Source organism: Solanum tuberosum, unplaced genomic scaffold (genome assembly GCF_000226075.1).
Source record: "Solanum tuberosum cultivar DM 1-3 516 R44 unplaced genomic scaffold, SolTub_3.0 scf00175, whole genome shotgun sequence".
In the NCBI taxonomy this organism is placed as follows: Eukaryota; Viridiplantae; Streptophyta; class Magnoliopsida; order Solanales; family Solanaceae; genus Solanum; species Solanum tuberosum.
Genome location: NW_006239098.1, coordinates 525,441 through 547,991, shown reverse-complemented (window position 1 = coordinate 547,991; position 22,551 = coordinate 525,441). Strand labels below are relative to the sequence as shown.

At 35.7% G+C, this 22,551-nt stretch overlaps 1 protein-coding gene across 2 annotated transcripts; it reads right to left on the bottom strand.

The window, feature by feature from the left end:
* Nucleotides 1-923: 923 nt before the first annotated feature.
* Nucleotides 924-15,325, bottom strand: LOC102605993 (WD repeat-containing protein 26-like). Of its 2 annotated transcripts, none has more exons than XM_006354244.2 (5): nt 15,053-15,325; nt 12,101-12,992; nt 4,926-5,027; nt 2,331-2,960; nt 924-1,328 (listed from the first exon to the last, which is right to left on the bottom strand). In XM_006354244.2, the coding sequence occupies exons 2-5, from the start codon at nt 12,896-12,898 to the stop codon at nt 1,113-1,115; spliced, it is 1,746 nt and encodes a 581-aa protein (XP_006354306.1). In that variant the 5' UTR covers nt 12,899-12,992; nt 15,053-15,325; the 3' UTR covers nt 924-1,112. The 2 variants fall into 2 exon arrangements, with proteins under 2 accessions (XP_006354306.1, XP_015167260.1); XM_015311774.1 differs by having other exon boundaries at nt 12,101-12,885.
* Nucleotides 15,326-22,551: the final 7,226 nt, after the last annotated feature.

The following is a 22,551-nucleotide window of genomic DNA, read 5'->3' as shown; positions in this document are numbered from 1 at the left end:
ACTTATTTTAGCATGATTTAGTACTTTTAAATTATGATCATTTTCATTATGACTTTGCAATATTTATTTTATATGATGATTTCATTATTATTTTTTATGGAATATTTTAGTGTCATCAGTACTCATCTCATATTTTGTGTTATTATCTTAAGAAACACCTTAGATAATTGTATTTTGGTTGGACTAAAGAAATATTTGGAGCACAAGTTAATTATATGTTTGTATGCAAACTTTACCGAAAAAATTCAAAAATCTGAAAAAAATATGAGGTTTATTAGTTTGGTTTGATTTCTAAATTTAAAAATTCGACGCAATGGTTTGGTTTGGTATTTGAAAAACCCGAAAAAATCCAAATTTTATTAGTTTGATTTTATTTATAAATTTAAAATTTTTACACAAATGGTTTGGTTTGATATTTGAAAAACCCGAACCAACCCGGTCATGTACACCCCTACTTAACGGTTGTCATTGATAGCAGTCGCAAGGTGGTTGGCGAGCGTAATGGTGATTAGTGATTGTGGACAACGTGGTAATGAAAATTATCATAACAATAGACTTTGTTTAAGGTCTTGATAATTAAGACCTATTCAGAGAAAACAAGCATTTAAATCTTAACATAAGCAAAAATGCCTTGAACCATTAAAGTTCAGACCTGCATTGAATGCATGCAAACAAATGAATAAGACACCTCTAAAAAAACCAAAATAACCGTGTCTACATTTCTTATCTACCTAATAAATCATAAAATCTTTAATATCAAATCTATAACCAAATACATGTTGTAGATGGTGGATGAAGAACAGCAGACAGGCTAAAAGATAACATAGTTGGTTGAATAGCAACGTAATCTAGAATGCAGATCGACACATCCAATGAAGTAACCAGTAAAGCATACTAACTAATTCTAGGACGGAAAGATCATCTATCTAATCACACAAGAAATCAATAAAAGAACTAGAGTACACAATTTATTGGTGGACTTAAATGTAAATTTGACGTTCCTACTTGTCATAAATGTTAACTTGACATTGATTTAAAAGAATCTACAGAAAGAAATGATTAAGAACAGGATCTACTTAACTTTACATTACCCTAATTTGCCTCCAAGACTTCTAAGTTCCCCCATTGCAGTAGTGTACACCATTACTAACTGTGTCAGTGTGTTTCATTTTTACTTGATTCAAACCCCATATGCGAATTGTATGATCATCACTAGCAGAAGCCAACATATGAGGATCTGCTGGGTTCCAGCTAACACAGTTTACTGTTCCAGAATGTCCAGCCAACGTCTCAACAAGTTCTCCTGAGCTTATGTGCCATATATAAACCTGAAAATATGGTATGGGTAATACATGCAAAGAGAAAATCTTATCTTAATATGATAAATGCATTGCAGAACATTGAATAGAAAAGAGTCAAAGCAAAGATATTTTTAGGGGGTCATAACTCCCTCCAGCTGATGATGGAATGGAAAAAGACCATGAAAATCAGAGACTTGGATTTCAGAATTGATGCAGAATTAGGGTTTGAAAGCCATCAATGAAACCGAAGAAACTAGCAAATTTTCCTAGAAGCTATTTCTTACAAAATATTCCATCTCACATCTTTTTCCTAGAAGCTATTTCTTCCACTGCCACAAATATAATAAAATCTTAAAATCTTTTTCCAATCAAACTCTATCATATAAAATGAAACGGATGGAGAGATACTGTTTGTCCTAAAATTTACATTGAAGAGCATGCCTAACAAGATTGATTGTTGTTCCCACTCAATACCTTCAATTAGGTTTTCACAAAGATAGATCTCCTCATTTTTTGAAATAGAAAAAAAAAAAATGAGATCTATCTTTGTGAAAACCTAATTGAAGGTATTGAGTGGGAACAACAATCAATCTTGTTAGGCATGCTCTTCAATGTAAATTTTAGGACAAACAGTATCTCTCCATCAAATAGGCATTTTTCTACTTGCTTTTATTCCTCAAGTAAAAAGGAAAGCATCAAAGCATAAATTGGATCATTTTTATATCGGGACCTTTTTACTTTCTTTTTTTTGAAATGTGAGAGTTAGAATCAATGTAACCCTATTCCTAATAGATTGACCCCGAAATAGCTTACCTGTCTCAGATATTATTGGCAATTTTTCATTCATTCAGCATACAAAGGGGATGCAAATGAGTACTATTGTCAATTACTGCTATGACGTGCAAACTAGAAATTTGATATTTAAAACATGAGGAATGTCATGGCGAGTAAAGGAATATGTCACAAGTATATCACAAATAGATTATACTGGAAATTATTGTGTTTCTTGATCAACAAGAGGAGAAGTACCTGTGAGTCCTCACTTCCACTGGCAATAAATGCTTGATTCAGTCCGCCAAAGCAAGATCTTACGACGAATCGTGAACGTTTATGCCCATTATATTTGGATATGAGTTTTGCAGTTCCCTCTATATCCCACAGATGGATTTCTTGATTCCAAAGGCTAACCAATAAATACTTATTGTCTGTGGACAGTACAAATGAAGTTATTGTTTGATCCTCCTGAATTACTTTCTCTGCTTTTGATTCCCATCCAAATAATAGTATCATATTATCTTTACAAACAGAGACTACATGCTTCCCGTCACTAGTTATCCCCAAATCTGATATTCTAATAGTCCGATGGCCTTTCCAACACTCCAACTCTTTCCCTTCCAGATCCCACATGCTAATGCTTTTGTCGGTTACACCGCATAATATCCTGTTTCCATCAGGAGCCCATCCACACGAGATCAAACCAAGACCATTTTTCTCATAAATATGTATACATTCACCTGATTCAACATCCCATCGTCTGACAACTTCCTCTACCCCACAGGTGAGGAGTTGATGGTCATCAGGACTCCATGAAATATAGGAAACAGGTTTCTGGTGTCCAGAAAATCGGTACTTCACACAGAACAAACCATCCAATTTCACCTACAAAGAACAGAAAGCTGAGAGCTGAGAAAGATCACTAAACTTATGTTTTTTTTTTTTTTTTTTTTGATAACCGAGAAATCCGTCTATGACCCGCCCTTTGGACCAATCACAGCCTTCTAAACTCGGTGGTTAATGGGCCCGCCCCTCTACCCTTCACTAAACTTATGTTTTTTTTTTTTTTTTTTTTTTTTGATACCCGAGAAATCCGTCTATGACCCGCCCTTTGGACCAATCACAGCCTTCTAAACTCGGTGGATAATGGGCCCGCCCCTCTACCCTTCACTAAACTTATGTTTATCACAATACTCTCCTGATATGTTCCGATTATAAATAATAGTATCACATTTTCAGAGCTTCGTATTCTGTTATTCAGTGCTTCCTGCCTAAACCCAAAAGCAGCTCCCGGAAAAAAATAAAATCAGTTCTTTCAAACTGTTACCAACTATGAAGCAACACAAGGAGGAGAATGATCCTTGCACATTGGACATGTCAAAACTAACTCTATTATATCCATAAAAGCAGCACCAACGACAATGCATGCACATACCACATGATAAACCAAAAAGAGCCAATACAAGTACCAACTACAAGAGAGCTACTGGAATGTTGGAAAAATACTACTGGAATGTTGGAAAAATAGACAGAAAAAGCAGTCGCAAACAATACCTCACATGTGGCAGACTGAAAGAAACAAAGAAACACAAGATATTTTGAAGGAACCTACAATCTTTTTCTTTTTTGAACCTACAGCTCAGCACAGAAAATTAAGATGAACTGTCTGCTCTTCTTTTATTTTTTGTGTAATAAGAACTCCTAGATGATGCTGAATCCTTAGTAGAAATTATAGAATCCTTTTAAGAACAAGAAGCTCTTTTTTGCCTACTTTGGGAATGTAAATATGATTTGCATATCCTTTGTGCAACTTATCTATAACATATATGTTACCTTTCTCAACAAAAAGAATTACCAGCTCTTTTTTTATGTTAGTGCTGATTTCCACATACAAAGCTGGATATCTTTAAACATCAACAGTATTATAGCTTGACCAGTGATAAGATTTTATAAATGTATACAAGTATGGAAAAAGATAAAAATAAAATTAATACTACTTGGGTTTCTTCTTTTTTCTTTGAGACGATCAAGTTGTACCAACATAACTTGAAATCTATGTTTCAAGAAAAAATAAAACACAATGAAACAATCTGTTACTTCACCAGAAAAAGATTAAGCCGGGGATATACTTGTAGGTTTCTCTATTCAAATGACCAAATAGTAAACACCCTTACAATATCTGCAAGAGCCTAGGATTGACGAATAATTGAGCATGAATTAGTTTTACTAGATTATTTCCTCAAGCTGAGGAGTCCCTTGACTTTTACTTAGATCAGGAAATAAGTTATTCGCACTAGTGAAAAAGATTCTGACTGTAACAATGTATGTTTTCACATTTAGGGTATTGGTGAACTGCTCACTCCGTTTTAATTTGTTTTTCCTACTTTCTGTTTTAGTTCATTTCAAAAAGAACGTCTCTTTCCTTTTTTGGGAACTCTTTAATCCTAACTTCCCACATGGCATGTTGAAGACCACAATTTTAAAGGGAATTTGGTACATTCTACACATCTTTAATATAAGACCACAAGATTCAAAAATCTTCTTTACTTTCTTAAACTATGTGACAAGTCAAAACAGGACAATCAAATTGAAACGGATGGGAGTATATTTTATCCCCATATCTTGAGCATATAATAAGGTAAAGATATTTCCCAAAACCACTAATGTCTTCTATTTCACTGTCCTCCAATACTAATTCTTCAATAGAAATGCAAAAGCCCATGGTAAACCAGGATGGTAATAGATACAAAAAGGGAGGAAACGAAATTCAGCTGAAAGCAATGTGATAAATGATCTAGTAATGATTTATCAATAGAGGATATGACAAAAAATCTTCAAGAGGGCACTTACCTCCCATATGATCACCAAACAATCAGCAGCTGACGAGGCCAAGTATTTTCCGTCATGGGAGAACTGTAAGAACCATACTTCATCACTGTGATCTTGTAATATCTAGAAAATTAAATCAAGGATGAAACAATTAGACATCAAGTGCTAAGAAAATTATGTCGGTAGAAATAAACTCGAGCTACTCTACATATCGGTGAAAATTCAGAAATAATCATAAGCATGGGAAACAATGTTCTTTTTGGATAATGGAGGACGAAGAAAATTGGTTCTCAGAAAAGCAGAGGTTGATGCATAAAGCTAGTAAATGAGAGCAAAAGAAAGCCAATGAAGTACAAAGTTAACGAGAGCACAAAATTTGCATCACTTTGCATCCACCTCTCCCTCACTCCTATCAGTCCAATCACTGAATCACTGTGTGGTTGGTCATATCGGCTGGTCTATTTGTTTCACTTTGCATCCACCTCCCGCTCTCTCCTAACAGTCCAATAACTGTGTGGTTGGTCAACATCAGCTGTCTACAAAATTGGCAGTTCACTACTACACCATCCAGTTTCACCACAAAAAACCGTGCCCACCATTATCAATTACCAACAACAACTATCCTCAACCACAACCACTGAGTTGTCAATCACCACAATCATATGTCACAAACACTAGCTACCATTTTCAATTGTCGCCACCAACCGTCACTACCACAATGACCACCGATCACTACCAACAGCCACCACTATATATCGTCACTACCGACAATCACAACCATCAACCACTATCATCATTCACCACCATTTGCTATCAATAATATCCACCCAGTGTTCTTAAAGGCGAGCGCCTCTCGCCTTTGGCGACGAGGCGAGGCGAGGGGTTGGCGCCTATTTCAGGCGAGGCGTGGCGAGATCAAAAAGGCGAGCCAAGGCGAGGGGTGAATTGGCGATGCAATAGGCGTCGCCTTTTTTATTTTTTATTTATTTTTAAAGTCTGAATTTTAATAATTAAAAAGCCAAATAATCAAATTAGGGTTTTTTGGGTATTTTTCAAACTTATGTCGCGACTGCTCCTTCTCATTTTGCGACTGGAGACTTGAAATCAATCCCTCGACTGGAATTAGAGTTCGCAACTGCTGCTGCTGCGATTGGAAACTTGAAGTCGACTGTCGCGACTGCTGCTGCTGCTGCTCAGGTACTGCTTGAAATCGACTGGAATCTCTCCTCTTCTTTTCTCGAATCAATCTATCTTCTCTTCTTTTGCTCTGTTTTTAGTACTCTCTCAGTCCCTCTGTTTTTTATTGTGAAGACTGAAGTCTGATTTCTGAATAAGAACTGAACTACTGAAGCCACTGCCCACTGCCCGCTGCCTACATTTTAAAAAAAAAATCTTCTATAATTATTTCGGTTAATTGTAACTTTTGTGAGAGTACTTTTAATGGATATTTATATATGTTATGTTATTGCTATTGAGATTTTGGATATTTATATATGCAATTAAATATTTTTTAATTTTTTGGTATTAATTGGCGCCTCGATTCAAAAAGGCGAACGCCTCGCCGCTCGCCTCGCCTCGTGGCGAGGCAGGCCCTTGTCCCCTTTTGTCGCCGTCCAAAACACTGTATCCACCACACTTACTAGCTGGTACCATAACTACCTCCATCATTAACCACTATTGTTAACCACCATTACCACTAACTACTATGCACAACCAACACAATCCCTAATCGACACCCACAACCACCACCATTCACCATCACCACTACCAGCCCCCGTACAATTTTTTAAATATATTTTATTCATATAATATGAGGTTATATTCGAATTTATATATATTAATTTTTAAATAAAAATAAGTTTTATATATTCAGATGTTGAGAAAACAATCAATCTTATTTATTTAGTATTCCAATCTTAATGCAACATCTTAATGTTCAGATCTATACTCAGATTCAAATATCCAATTCTTAATGCACATCTTAATATTCAGACGTGTATTAATATTCAAACATCTTAGTCTTAACAAAATGAGGTTTAACACTTCCAAGAAAGTTATTATGTAAGGAAGGAGGTGCACAACTATAGAAATGTCATCATAAGGTCATGTTGTACCATTATTTGAAATGTGAACCTTTTTTTGCATCGTGAATTAGTTGGAATAAACATTGACAAGCTATTCCTCTTAAAAGATTAAGGCCTCATTTGTTTGCACTTAATAGGGGTCTGAATCTTAATCATTCAGATTCGCCTCATTAAGTGTGTTTGTTTTTAAGGACTGAATCTTAATTATTCAAATCCAGCTTATTAAGTTTGTTTTATTTTCTTATAAGCCTCTTAATGGGTCTAAAATGTCTGAATGAATCAGATCTCTAACACACTCTTAACACCATTTAAACTCAAAAATAAGACTCCTATCTTAATTCAACTACATCACAACAACTCATAAAAGTTGTTTTCTTATTTAATTAATGTTAATTACATGCTTACAATTATAATTTCCTTTATTCTTATTAACTTAATATACACCTTTTACTTTCATAAATTAATCAATATATTTAAATTGATAAGCACTCTCATGGTATAATATTTAGCACGGTTTCAGAAAATAAGAAAGTATTAATTATTTGACAATAACAATAACAAATGTCTATTATAAAATAAAATATTTTCATAAACATTATATTACTACTCTATATAAACTACTTTACATTGCATTATATTAGATTCTCAAAGTTTTTGAGTGCAAAGAATAGCCATATTAATGATGTAACTTAATGTTAAATTCTTCAGAGATAAATCATATTACCTTGTTACGATTAAAAAGTTCAAAATATTATTTTCTATAAAAGAAAAAACTATTTTACTAAAATGAGGTTTTTATAATATTTTATTGATATAGCGTTTAATTTCATATGCACATTCAGATATTGAAAACAAACAGTCCTAATAATTCAGTGTTCAGATTCAGAGACATCTTAATATTCAGATGTTTATTCAGATTTACACATCTAGATCTTAATGCACATCTTAATATTCAGATGTAAGATTCAGACGTCTTAATCTTAATGTAAACAAATGAGGCCTAAGATCCTCAAGACCCGAACTCTAATCTAGGTCTTTTTGGGAACTAATGGTCCATGTAGACATCCCACAAACAAAGTAGAAAATTTTGCATCGCTACACAAAGGATACGGTAGGTAAAAAAACACCAACAACTTCCTACTCTCTCCACAGAATTTTCAGTCTTTTCTCTCTATACATAAACTTCTCTCCTCCGCCACATACCGCCAGCATCGCTGACCCATCACCACGTTGTCGACCCTGATCTGATCCGACCAGAGAAGAAAACATTATTTTAGGGCAACCTCTATCAAGGAGGTCAGAAGATATCAAACCGGAGCAGTACTCATAACAGTGAGCAATTTTAAGCTACTTCACAAAGCCATAAGCAGGTTTTTTCCCTAACTGGACAAGAAGTTGTGGTGCTGATTGACATCGGAGTCACTGATTCCATCGGAATTCTCCACAAATCAGCCCCGTCATTGTTTTCGCTACAATTATTCTCATCACCCGCCGGTTGATGATAGCAATTTTTTTCTTGAAATCAATTGAATTGGAGCAATTGTGAAAGGTGATCGCCTCGTCGCCAATGGTGAGAGGCGAGGCAAGGCGACCCTTCATCACCTTTTAGCTTTGTGGTGAGGCGATCTTTAAAAGGCGACGCCATGGCGACAAAAAGCGAGAGGCGAGAGGCAAGAAAGGCGGGAAAGGCGTCACCTTTTGTAATTTCTTTAAAAAAAGGCGACCAATTTAGTGTTTTAAAAGTTGAAAGGTAATTTTAGGGTTTTCGACTAGACTCCTCCGGTGACTAGCCACACTTTTCCGGCTACTCCACAGTCCAACCAATACATGTCTCTTCTTCAGAATTCTTCTTCCTTAGTTTCTTTTTCCTTCTTCTTCTTCTTCAAACTTCAAAGTCACTTCTACTTCTGTTTCGACTTTTGTTCTTTTTTTCTCATACAAGTTCTAGACTTTTAGTATGTACTATCTATATTCAGTTTTTGAATTGAAATATTTGCTAATATGTTATTGCTATTAAGATTTTGATTATTTACATATGCCATTAAACATTTTAATTTTTTGGTATTAATTGGTGCCGCACTTCAAAAAGGAGAGCGCCTTGCCGCTTGCCTCGTGTGGCAGACCTTTGTCGCCTTTTATCGCCTTCCGACGTCCAAAACACTGATCCACAGATCAATTCATTGATTCAATCATTCAAACCTGCAAACATCCACATCTGACCAGATTTTTTTCCAAGTTCTATCTTCCAATTAGTCCCCTCCTTTGTCCACTTCTGCCTATGTTTTTTAGTTTCTTGTGCAAATTTCTTATTCATTGCTGACCTTATTTCAAGTGTATTGTCCATTTCTAAGTTACCTATATCAAAAAAGTGTATTGTCCATTTCAACCCATATTCTTTTAGTTTCTTGTTCAATCTTCTAGTTCTCTTGTTCGTTATTGCATCGTTCTCTAGTAGCCTGCTCATTTTTGCCTATGTTTTTTACTTCTTGTTCAACTTTTCTAGCTTTCATTGTTACCCTTTTAGGAGGATTTGGATGAACTAATGAGGGGTATACCACACTCTGAGAAGCTACTAATTGGCGGTTCTCATCGGGGCAACCCCTAGTGGTTTTGACGATCTGCATAAAGGCTTTGGCTTTGGGTTTAAAATGGAGTGTTGCTTCGAGATTTTGCCAAAGCTTTCAAGTTGGTGATAGTGAATCCATGCTTTTTGAAGAAGAATCACTTGGTTACCTTATGTAGTGCGGTGGCCGAAACTCAAATTGATTACTTATTCCTTAGGAAGGGTGATAGAGGCCTTTGCAACGACTGCGAGGTTATCCCAAGTGAGAATCTTACTACCCAACATAAGCTCTTGATGATTAACTAGGAAATTAAGAGGGGGGGAAGAAGAAGACATCGTATGACCAACCGAGGATCAAATAGAGTGGCTTGACCCCTACCCAAGTTTGGGAGATGGGGGAGAGGTTGATGGTGATCGGGGTTGGGGGCCTTGGGGGAGTAATGAGGATGTGAACACCATATAGGATAGGATAGTTGGTTGAATTAGGGAAGCAACTAGAGAGGTGCTAGGGCCTAGGAATTTTGAGGGACAACCATGGTGGTCACTGAGGGGATTGGTGGTGGACTAGAGAAGTCCAAGGAAAAGTGCAAGTAAAGAAGACTGCTTCTGCAAAGTTGGTGGAAAGCAAAGACGAGAAGGGAAAGCAACCGAATAAAAAAAAGTACAAGGTTATGAAAAAGGAGGCAAAATCAATGTTTACGATGGCAAAAAGGGCAGCTTTTGAATACTTTGTATCAAGCTAGGGAACAAAGGTGGAGATAAAAAGTTGTATATGCTTGCCAAGGAGAGACACGAATCATGAAGTGCATCAAAAACGAGAAACACAAAGTGATAGTGGAAGAGGGAGTCAATAGACGAAAATGGCAAGCATACTTTCATAACCTCTTGAACAAAGAAGGGGGCAAGATATTGTGTTGGGTGATTTGGAGCACTCAAAGAGACGTCAGGAATTTGGATACTTTAGGTGTATTAAGGTTGAGGAGGCTAAAGGTGAAGAGCAATCGGACTAGATGAGATTCCATGAGAGTTATGGAAGAGTTCAAGCAGAGAAGGCATAGAGTGGTTGACTAGATTGTTTAATGTCATTTTTAAGACTACTAAAATCCCCGAAGAATGGAGATGAAGTGCAATGATTATGTTGTAAAAAACCAAGGGTGATATCCAAAATTGCAACAATAACAGGGGTATCAACCTGCAAAGCCACTATGAAAGTTTGGGAAGGAGTAGTGGAGATAAGGGTGAGGAGGGTGTGTATTTTCAAGAACCAACTCAGATACATGTCAAGATCAACTACAGAAGCTTTTCGTTTTGTGGAGACTAATGGAGAAGTATAGGGAGAGAAAGAGACATATGGTGTTCATTGACCTAGTAAATTCCTACAACAAAGTCCAAAAGGAAGTTCTATGGAGATGCCTCGAGGCTAGAGGTATACTAGTGGCTTATATTTAGGCAATGAAGGACATGGATGATGGAGCAAGACTCTAGTAAGAACAATGAGAGTAGACTCAAAGCACTTCCAGGGACCAATGCTTAGCCCGTTTCTATTTGCCTTGGTGATGGGTGTGTTGACGTGGCAATGTACTCCAAACCTTGCAAGTCGTTTCTCAACTCTTTCAATCGCTAGGTTCCACACTGCGCTACCCTTTAGAGGCAATATGGAAAATCTATTGAAATTCTAAGCTATAAAGCTACTTGAATATGTTTTGACCAAGTCTAGATCATCAAGCCACTAAGCAAGTTTTAGATGAAGTTCATCTTGCAGGTATTTAGAGCAAATAGTTATTCCAATGTTGATCCTCTTTCTATAATCTTAACTCAGGTTAAGATTGAGATACGAGCAACAACTACTAGCACTTGGCAATACAAGAACTAGATAAGACTGAATCTAGTAACTTGCTAACATAGTAAAACTCTAGTTCAAAACAAACTCAAAAATCATAAAACTATTCTACTATTAAGATCTTCAACAATTACACAACCCAACAATTTACTAGCTACACCATATACTAAAGAGCTATGCATATTGATAGCCATCTCCACTCTTATAAAACCTTAATTTCAGATAGCAAATTAGCTTGTACACTCCTTAGTCACACCTATAATTGAATAATCTTACGTATTAACACATAATGATAGCTCCCAAGTATTGCAGCAAAAGCTCTCATACCTTCGTATACAATTCTAAGACACCGTTGACAAGACATAACTATAAGATATAGAGTATGCTAAAGAGTTGTCTTTAACTTAAAAGACACAACTCACAAGGGTCAACTCAACTAGTGGTTTGGCGTTTTCCACTACTATAGTGAATCAAACAGAGATAGATTAAACGATGTAACAATCCATTAAATGAACACAATATGGAACATAAAGTAAGAGCTTGATCAATACTTGCCATCATGAAATTTATCATTTGTATATAATTAAACCAAAACACAGATGAATCAAAGTATTAGGGGATTATAAGGAGCACTAAACATTTCTAACAACAAATACTAGAATGATAAAGCTTGAACAGGTTGAAAGTATAAACAGTAATGCAATCTAACCTGCAAAGTTCGAGATGGAATTTGATCTCTTCCACACTGATGATCAGTAAGCAAAGACATCTCACCTACCGAAGAGTTGTGAAACCTACATGCATCTAGTTGCAAGTCAAGAGCCTGTTCGACGAGATGTATCAATCTTTGTTCACGAATTATGACTGTGGGTGGAAGCAATTTTTGCAATTCCTCTAGGAGTTTTGTTTGTGACTTTGGTCTCACAACATCTTGACCCGACATCCCAGTAAGAACCTGCTGTGAAGGTGATAAAATGCACAAAGAAAGCTCACGGACTCTATCATTGTTTATGCAAAGAGGTCCAAGCTCAGTCCTCAATGTCTTTAAAGCATCCATGACCTTTTTTCCATCCAACAGTTCAAAAAACTTCTGTTCCAATATCTCAAATGATGCCAATTTAACAATTTTTTCATCCATTAGACCAATATTATGTAAAGTGGCTACACTTTCATCCCATTTACCATCAAGGATTTGCTGCATAAATAACTTTACTACAGCAGATTGCAAAGGTATCCCAGACTCTTCTTCTAGACGTGCACCAGCTTTGTTATAACCAAGAGAATATAATGCCTCTGCTATGATTCGCACAAATTCAACTTTCTTAACAACCCCCTTTGCACCAATGACCTCATCGTCCCCTTGACAAACCAGGGGGCGAGCCATCAAGTCATTCAGTGAGCAACTTGCAGGATCAGTCAGAAGTGTACTCTTTGAAAGATCTCCCAGTTTTCTGGAGGATACTTTCACACGTTTTGGTGGTGGTTCATCATCCTCTGCACGTCCCATAAATATATACTTCAGCCCATATATAACAACAGGGGGAAAACAGAACTTCAAGTTGAAATTGCAATATAAGTCCTTCAATGATGAAAACAGCACCCTACATAATACCACAAAGAGAATACTTTAAAATTAAAATAATAAAAAAAAACAGCTAAAATAAAAGGAGGACCAAGGCAGAAAATTTGATTCCTAAAAACTTCCAAGTTAAGAAAAATGACAATAGAGAGACACGTGATTCATAAAACCTATCATTAACCAACATATAGATTAGTACATATACCGTAGACAAATTATCTTCAATCTATTATATACAAGTTACTTGGATAGGTTATCAATATAACCACACGTGCTGCCAATTTAGAGAGAAAACAGCCTTCAACATCCCTACCACCATAAAAAGCAGAAAATTTCAAATTATGCAGAATTGCTACATCAAATTCAAGTAGAAGACACAATCAAATTTTCTTGGGAAGGGATATGAGAACCTGGAGTTGCATCTACTAGAATAATAATTTTCTTGCTAAAAGCAAACCGAGAGTGTCACCTTTGTATATGCAAAACTACAAAAATGGATCCACAAATGAGGTCAAGGGCATTAATTAAACGAGAGTGAGAGTGAGACATGGGGAAAACGTGGGGAGGAGCCTGACTTAAAAGCTGAATCAACAGGTAGCCCAAATCGAACAATCAGATTCAATATTAATTATATTTCCAAATATAATAATATAACTTCAGAAGAGGAGCTTGGCATAACTGAAAAAGTTGTAAACCATATGTTGTAAACATAACTTCAGAAACAGCCTCTTGCAGAAATGCAAGGCAAGATTGTATACAATAGACTCTTGTGGTCAGCCCTTCCAAAGACCCCACGCATAGCGTTGCATAGTGCACTGAGTTGCACTTTTGTAATAATGTAACTTCAAATGACGTTCCTATTTGTTTCCTTTATCAGTATTGTTGAATTACAAGCCATATGATCTCAGAGCAATACAACATAAAAATAGATGCAAATAAAAACCCTCCAATCCTACCTAAATGAGCCGACGTGTAGTGGTGTAAACCATATATTAGACATGCAGACACATAATCATACATTACTCGAGCGCGGCTATTAATATTTCATCCTCCTCTATATCTTCTTAGTATGGGTAATCAATGCTCAAAGGTTATGGTAAATACTAATGAACATTTCCCTCCGTATGTTAGGCTCCTGATGTTGAAAGTCTAACAAAAGCAAGCATGCAAGGTACATTAGTCACTATAAACTTCATAGTTCCATCTGTAATTGCCTGTCCACTAAGAAGAGTTACCCACCAATGCAAATGACTTAACGCTACAAATACTAATAGTGAAGTTGGAGTTATCAACACAATCTCACACTCGCAAGAGTTGACTACAAACAATTACTCTCCTGTAATGCCATATACCTCAAGTGATACCTACTTCCAATTCAAAATCATCATCCATGTAAATAGCTTGGAGTAACAAACATCTTGAAGTGACAATGACCATGACAGTGATAAGCCGTTAGACCCTTAAGGGTAATTGACCAATTCATACTTTTTAAATTCCCAATTGCATTATCACAGAAGATATGATCGAAAAGATGGAAACTCAATAACACCGGATTCCCAAACTAGTTTGAGTCGATTATATGAATCCTCTACATCCATTTCTGGCCCATTTTGTTCCAACATATATAATTTGTTAATTTAAAGACAAAATAGGGGTTCTCTAAGGCTAGAGATTCTCCAAATCTCAAACACTGACCTACAAGTCTCTAACACGAAAATCCAGTCCAACAACAAAGGTTAAGTTATTGCTTCATTAATCTTCATTGTCCTACGAATAAAAAAGGGCAACGCTTGGTTGACTGTGTGTACATTGAGGGATTCACATTTTGTCACAACAGACCTAAAGTTCAACATATGCATAGAAACAATATAAGCTCTTAAAAACATAATCCTCTTAGTTAACCGGCAGATTGCTCTAATCGGTAAAAACAAAACCCATCAGATTGCACAAATCTTTAAATAGCATCAATTAAATCCATAAAACAGACAAAGAATCAAAATTCAGGTGTGGCAACTTGCAATCCAACTCCTAAAATCCCCAATTTCTGCAAAAAGTAAAAGACAGAAAGAGCGATAAAATTACCACAGTATCAATAGATGTGCATAGAATCTCCAGTACCCTGAGGTTTCAGATCAAAATGAAGAGATAATATTGGGAAAGCAATCAGTGAATTGATGAACAAACAGAGGAATAGACACAAATGATGATGCTGAGGTCCGAGAGGCACGATATGTATAGATTGGGTCTTTGTTAATGGCGGTTCGGTGAAGGGGTACATGTGAAGAGGTGGGAGAAAGGGGATTCGGTTTGTATTTATGCCCTTTGGGTACCAAAAGGAAATCTATGGGTTCAACTAGCCTGAACTTACAACTTATGCCTTGTGAAACAAAATTATACTTTATGAATTTTTAATGGCTTAAGTCATCCACAACTCTTTAAAGTTGTCTGCATAATTCGTTTAAACACCTCAACTAAAGGTTATACCTATTGAACACCTATACCCCTTAAAATTGATACATATTTGACAATCAACCCAAATTATGAGATGTGTGTAATACACTTGCTGTGACATGGCAGTGACATGACAAATTGATGAATTAAATGATGACATGTGTAATTTAAATCTAAAAATGTATTTTAAAAATGAAATTCTAAAAAATAACTATTTTAGTCTATTTTAATTATTTAAAAAAAAAAAACTAACTAAAAAATTAAAAACGATTTTTCTAAAAAAAGCCACCTACACACCCACGCCACCAGTCCTCTTCGTCAAATCATGTACTATCACTTTCCCCGGCGATATCGTGATCACAATTAGTAAGCCTTGCCTCTTCGCCCCAAGTAGTATGACATGGTTGCATACCCAAGCTAAAAATTAATTTCCCTTTCAACCGAATAGCATCAAAAGTTTTCACTCATTCCATTTATTTTCTTTCCATTACTAATCATTTATTACAATTATATGAAAAATAATTAACTTTTGCCGGAAAAAATGTTATCTTCATCGGGAAAATGGAGTTATGCCGGAAAATATGAAACTTAGATCTATGTAATAACTAAAAAAAAAAAAAAGAAGGAAAAAACCAAAAAGAGTTGGAGGGAGTGAGAGAAAGAAAGAGAGAGGTGGAAGGGGTGTGGGTGAAGGAGATGATTAAAAGAGGGGGTGTGGGGAAAAAGGCGACTTTTCTTCTTCTTTTTTCATTTCTTTTTGTTAATTAATTTAAAAAATATTAGCAGTATAAGTTGAAAAATAAAAAATAAATTGTTTAATGTGCTTAAGGAGGGTGGAACACACTTTTTTAGCCATGTCTGCATTTTGTGTTTAATAGGAATGACTTTTGAACAAATAAGGTGTTCAATAGGTACAAGCCTTAATTGAGGTGTCTAAGTAAAATATATGGACAATTTTGAGTGGTTGTGGACATATATTTATTATTTTAATTTAAAATTAAGTGTTTAATCAATATTAAATTTTTTGTTCCTCAGTATTTCAGTAGTAGAGTGATCAATTGGTAATCATTGATTGTAGATTCAAATCCCACACTTTCTAATCTTATCTAAATACTATATATATAAATAAATAAATATACTTAAAGGTTATTTTGACTTTAAAACATCTAAAATAAGTCAATCCAAACAGGCTTTGAGACAACTTGAAGGGAAAGGTTACTCTAAAGGTTGTTTGATATGGACATGGGATACACAAAGTTATTGACTAGGATATTCTATGGAATTAATTATCCATATATATATATATGGGTGTGCAAAAACCAAACCGACCGATAAAACCAAATAATAAAAGTGTTATTGGTTTATTGCTATTGGGTTATTGTGTTAACGACTTTTTAATGGTTTATAAAAAAATTATCGGGTTATCAGTTCGGTATTGATTTTTAATATTGGGTTACTGAGTAAATCGATAACCCATTAAGACTATAGTAATTTACTAATTTTACGTATACATAAATATTAAATATTAATCTCAATATCTCACTAGTTATGTCTTTGTCATTTAGCCTTCAATTGATACTTCACCGTACATTGAGTTCACAACTTCACATTATACAAACCATCAAAACCTAAAGTAAGAACCCTATTTCACTTAATTTTTCGTTGTGTTACACATGTATAGTTCTTTTCATGTTTGTTATTATTATATCTATTTTATGAGCATTTGTAAAGTTAAATTATTGTATTGTCGCATCAAATTTATTAGAGAAGTCATTTATTTGTTAAATAAGCATTTTCTTATTGGTTAAATAAAAAATTGAACTATTAAGGACAAAATATCATGACCCAGGGGTATACCCTAGAAGTAACACGGTGTACTTGACCCCGAAGGGGTCTCATACAAGCCCTTAGCATATCATGAACATAAGATAATAGAAAATACGGAAAATTTAAAACATTTTACAATCGAAGTCATTTTCATAAAAGCAAGCGGAAGTCTTTCTAAAACTTTGTCTCAAACCATCTAATACAACTTTAGAATAAACTGTTGGGACACAACCCATACAATAGTCTCAAAAACATGAAATAAAAGACATAAAGGAAATGGTGGGTGTTGTCCTCGAAGCTATGAGGACTCACCAAAATCTTCAACTCCTTAGCTCCTTAGGAAACCTAGCTTCAAGATAGCACTCAAGTCTCCAAACCCTACATTTGATTAGAATGTAGGACAAAGTATGCGTTTGTAACAAAATGTACTAAATATGTTAGCTAGCATAATCATAAGAGAATAAGACAAAGGTTAGTCAATATAAGACATAATCCAAAATTATATGAAATAATTCATGAAACATAAACCATAAGCATAAGAGACAATATCACAATCATAATAAGCAAAGTCTCCAACATAAGCATCATATAAGCATTACTTGACTCTTAGTCATCTATACCATAATAGAACCATTCTCAAGTAACCCCAAAAGCATACATGTGCAAAGCATGAATAGCATCCCATAATACCACCCAAGCCAAGTATCCCTTTTTGGCCATCTTAATCATAGTCTATATGCATGGTCAAGTCTTTAAGCTTCTCTACCATCAGGGCTTCATACTCCTAAGTAACCTCAAATCACACTTGCGCAATGCATGAAAGGCATCCCATACTACCCTTCACACTAAGCATAACCTTGAAGTCATCCTAGTCATATTCATCCTCCTTTGGTCTCACTATTGGCTTACTTCATGTAGACAAGGGAACTATCACCTTTAGTCAATCATATCTTGGAAGGAAACTATAGCAACAACCCAAGATAAATCTATACTATATAAGATAACCCTTCACAACTAGCCTCAAGTCATACTTATGCAATGTATGAATATCATCCCATACTTCTATCCACACTAAGTACCCCTTTAGGCTATCATGAATGCTCACTAGTTGGAGACTAGTCCCTCCTTTCTATTTGCCATTAGTCATTTAAGGTACTTCTCTATTTAGTACTAGGCAAGTCACAACACATGAATGAATCATCTTTCTCAATTTAAGGCTACCAAGGAATAGCCCCCTAATAGGCTAGACCATGCTATCACCTTACTAACATAACTATATTAAGCTAAGCTAACTACCTTGGAAGACACACTAACATGTAAGTCCAAGCTATTCTAGGAAAGGTACAAGTATTCCATCCTAGCTACCATGAAATAGTCCTAGACCAACTAAGTCATGCTACCCTTACAAGTATACTAAGATACAAATGCAAGCTATCCTTAGGAGAGCATGATTCTCAATCCTAAGCTACCCTTAGGAGAGTATGATTCCTCAATCCCAAGCTACCATGACTAACCCTAACTCAAGCTACCCTTGAAATGCATCTTACAATGCAAGGTCAAGCTATCCTTAGGAGAGTATGGATCTCAATCCTAAGCTACCCTTAGTAAGTATGGATCCTCAATCCTAAGCTACCCTCAGGAAAATGTAAGTCCTCAATCCTAAGTTATCCTTGAAATGCTTCTTACTATGCATAGTCAAGCTACCCTTACAAGCACACCAAGATGCTAATGTAAGATATCCTTAGGAGAGTATGATTCTCAATCCCAAGCTACCCTTAGGAGAGTATGAATCCTCAATCCTAAAGCTACCATGAAATGGTCTTGGCCAAACCAAGTCATGCTATCATGAAGGCATCCTAACAATGCTAGTTCAAGCTACCTATATGAGAGTATAAATCCTCAATCCTAGGCTACCATGACTACTCCTAACTCATGCTACCCTTGCATGCATCCTACAATGCTAAGTCAAACTACCCTTAGGAGAGTGTAAATTCTCAATCCTAAGCTATCCTATCTTGGTCTTATCTTACCAAGTCAAGCTACACATGAAGGGATCATACATCACAACTTCAAGGTATTCTAATCTAACATTCTTTGATTCATTTTAGGTTATTAAGTCAACCTAGAATCATTCTATGTGAGAGAACCTTGGATCTCCTAGCATCTTTATGCCTAAGTGTGTAAGTGAGAATAAACTTTAAACAATACACAACAAGATCACATTATATTAGCTTTACTCTCAAAGCCCTAACTAATATGATCACAAGCCTTACTCTCAAGTTTTCTTTCTTAATCTCATCATTATACCTATATTTCCAGGTATTTCAATCACATTCTTCATTAGTACGTGATTCTAGTCATAATTGATCATAAAGGTTCAATTTCATCTTTACAAGTCATGATCCATCAATTGAACTATAATCTAATTCAATTCACTTCTAAGTGTTCCTAACCTTGAACAAATACTACACATTACATTAGTTTTAGAAGATCAATTAGAATTCCTTAATTCCACCTCTCATGGCATAAACCCACATAATATCACATTTATCAAATAGACTAAGGTTTACCATAGAAATCACACAAATTCATCATAATATCATAATTCAATGCTAATACAATCATAATTAGGTATTATCCACTAGTTTGGAATCATACCTAAACCCTACCCACAATGTAGAAGGAAGCCCTAGCTAGATTGGGTTTTTGACTTCACAATTGGGGGAAAACCTAGGGGGCTCTATGGGTGGAAGAACCCATATATGAATAAGCTAATATACCTTGGTTCAAAGCCCTAACCAAGCTTGCATCAATGGGGGAAAATCTGATCTAGCTTCCTTTCTTCTTCTTCTTCTTCTTCTTCTTCTTCTTCTTCTTCTTCTTCTTCTTCTTCTTCTTCTTCTTCTTCTTCTTCTTCTTCTTCTTCTTCTTCTTCTTCTTCTTCTTCTTCTTCTTCTTCTTCTTCTTCTTCTTCTTCTTCTTCTTCTTCTTCTTCTTCTTCTTCTTCTTCTTCTTCTTCTTCTTCTTCTTCTTCTTCTTCTTCTTCTTCTTCTTCTTCTTCTTCTTCTTCTTCTTCTTCTTCACTTCTAGAGATAGAATTATTTGGAGAGGATTTTGGGGTCTTTGAAGAATGATTTAAATGATTTAGTTTAGGGGTCTATTAGGTATATATATAGGGGGTTTAATAACTAACTAACCGACCTCCCTTAACCCCTAACTAATTAATGACTTAACCCCTAATCCCCTAACTTAAAACTAAACTTGAAAATCTGCCATGACCCACGAAACCACCACCCATGGACCGTGGGTGGGGTCACGGAGCGTACTGCACCTCCATAGGTTCTGGTACTACAGATTAAAATGACAGGCCAACTCAGGCCTTGACCCACGACCCCAACCCACGGGGCGTGGGTCCATTCACGGTCAGTAGATGACAAACGTGAGTCACCTAAATTTGGCAGTTTTGGGGGCTGCTTTGGGGGTCCTCCTCAAGGAACCCTTTGGGTGGTCCTTTGGGGGTCGTACCTCGACATTTAACCCCAGAAACCTCCATTCTAAGTACGAGAGTCATTTTTACGAGTTTAACCCTCATTCCAAACTCCAAAACTCTCATACTAGGCTCTAGAACTCTCTAGTTCAACTTGCTAGTTTCCGGGGCATTACACAAAAACCGATAAACCGAAAACTGATAAAAAAATATCTTATTTGTTTGGTTATTGGTTTAGCGTACTTAAAAAATGATAAACCGAATCGATAATACATAAAATTGAACCAAACCGACCGATGCACACCCCTATATATATGTGTGTGTGACAACTTATCTCATTATTATAGTAATAGGATAAAATAATCTTGCATTTTATTCGAATATTACTCTTTATCCCTCATATCAAATTGTTAGGACATCATAACAATAGTTGTAGCACGTAGTTGTATTCTATTAGAACTTCATGCTTACAGTTTATCTCTGGGAGAGTTTGTATTCAACTACACATTTGTGTAGCATCTTTATATATTGAGGAATAACTCCTCCATGAAATACAATCGAGTTTTGTCGTGTTCATAAAGTCTTTACCTGGTATCGGGGCCTTGCGAAGACTCATGTATCACAATGGCACTTCCCTCAATTATCGATATCACCTCGCAAACCCTTTCCCAAAAAAAAATCAACATACACACCCAATGTTAATCAGCCGCATCTTCGTAAATTGGATCGTAACAACTATATTGTTTGGAAATCACATATTCTCCGAATTCTACGGGGTCACGAACTCGAAGGATATGCGAATGGTACACACAAGTGCCCTCCAAAGTTAATTCCAAAAAGCACTTCTGAAGCAACCTCAATTGGCACGATTATCAATCCAATGTATAGTTTATGGATCAAACAAGACCAATTTTTATTGAGTTGGATTCTCTCAACCCTCAACGAAGGTATTTTAGCCCAAGTAGTTGGTCTTACAACATCTAGACTAATTGGCAGGCTCTTGAGATAATGTTTGTGTCATAATCCAAGGGTAGGATAATGCAACTAAGGCTGCAATTATAACTCACAAAGAAAGGCAACTCATATATTCTTGGAGGACTTAGACAAGAATATGATGTCGTGGTTGTCTCGGTCACTACTAGAGCGGAATCAATATCATTGGTCATCTTCATGGCTTGTTTTTGTTACGATCCGATCCTACACCCTAGACGTGTCCAACACTCGAGAACCATCATTGGTCCCCAAGCGAACCCTCATCCTGGCTTACTACAAGCGGAAGACTAACTCAAGCATACATAAGCATCAATCTAAAAGAAGCGTTTAACAACAATTTACTAAATCTCAAACTCTCTAAATATACTGCGTATGAAACATAAGTTTTAAATAAAACATTTGAAATCAAAATACTCTCTAAAATTGTCTATCTATGAAGCCTCTACCGTATAAAGATGAGAGTCGGGATGACACTTCAAAATGCTACTACTAACAACTTATAAAATTAGAGTCCTCCGGAAGCAAGGAGGCCTCACTCAAAAACTGACGAGCGGATGAAGTGATCTTAGCAGAACTCTTCTTGAGGATCCCAAGTACCTGAATCTGCATCTTGTTTAAGATGCAGGTCGAATGACATCAGTACATTAAATGTACAAATATGTAATATCATTGAATAAAAAATAACTAAACTAAGAGTCTAAAGGTAACTCAAATTGAAACATAGTATAAATTATGACTAAAAATCATTTTTAAGTTCTTACTGTAATATGAAATAATAGGAAATATTGAACTGAAATATACATACATATATATATATATATAT

Coding starts and splice junctions, on each gene's coding strand:
- LOC102605993 (XM_006354244.2), bottom strand. CDS start 12,898: ATGGGACGTGCAGAGGATGATGAACCACCACCAAAACGTGTGAAAGTA. Junction 5,028..12,100: donor TTCCATCTCGAACTTTGCAG/GTTAGATTGCAT, acceptor TTAATTTTCTAG/ATATTACAAGATCACAGTGA. Junction 2,961..4,925: donor GTTTGGTGATCATATGGGAG/GTAAGTGCCCTC, acceptor TGTTCTTTGTAG/GTGAAATTGGATGGTTTGTT.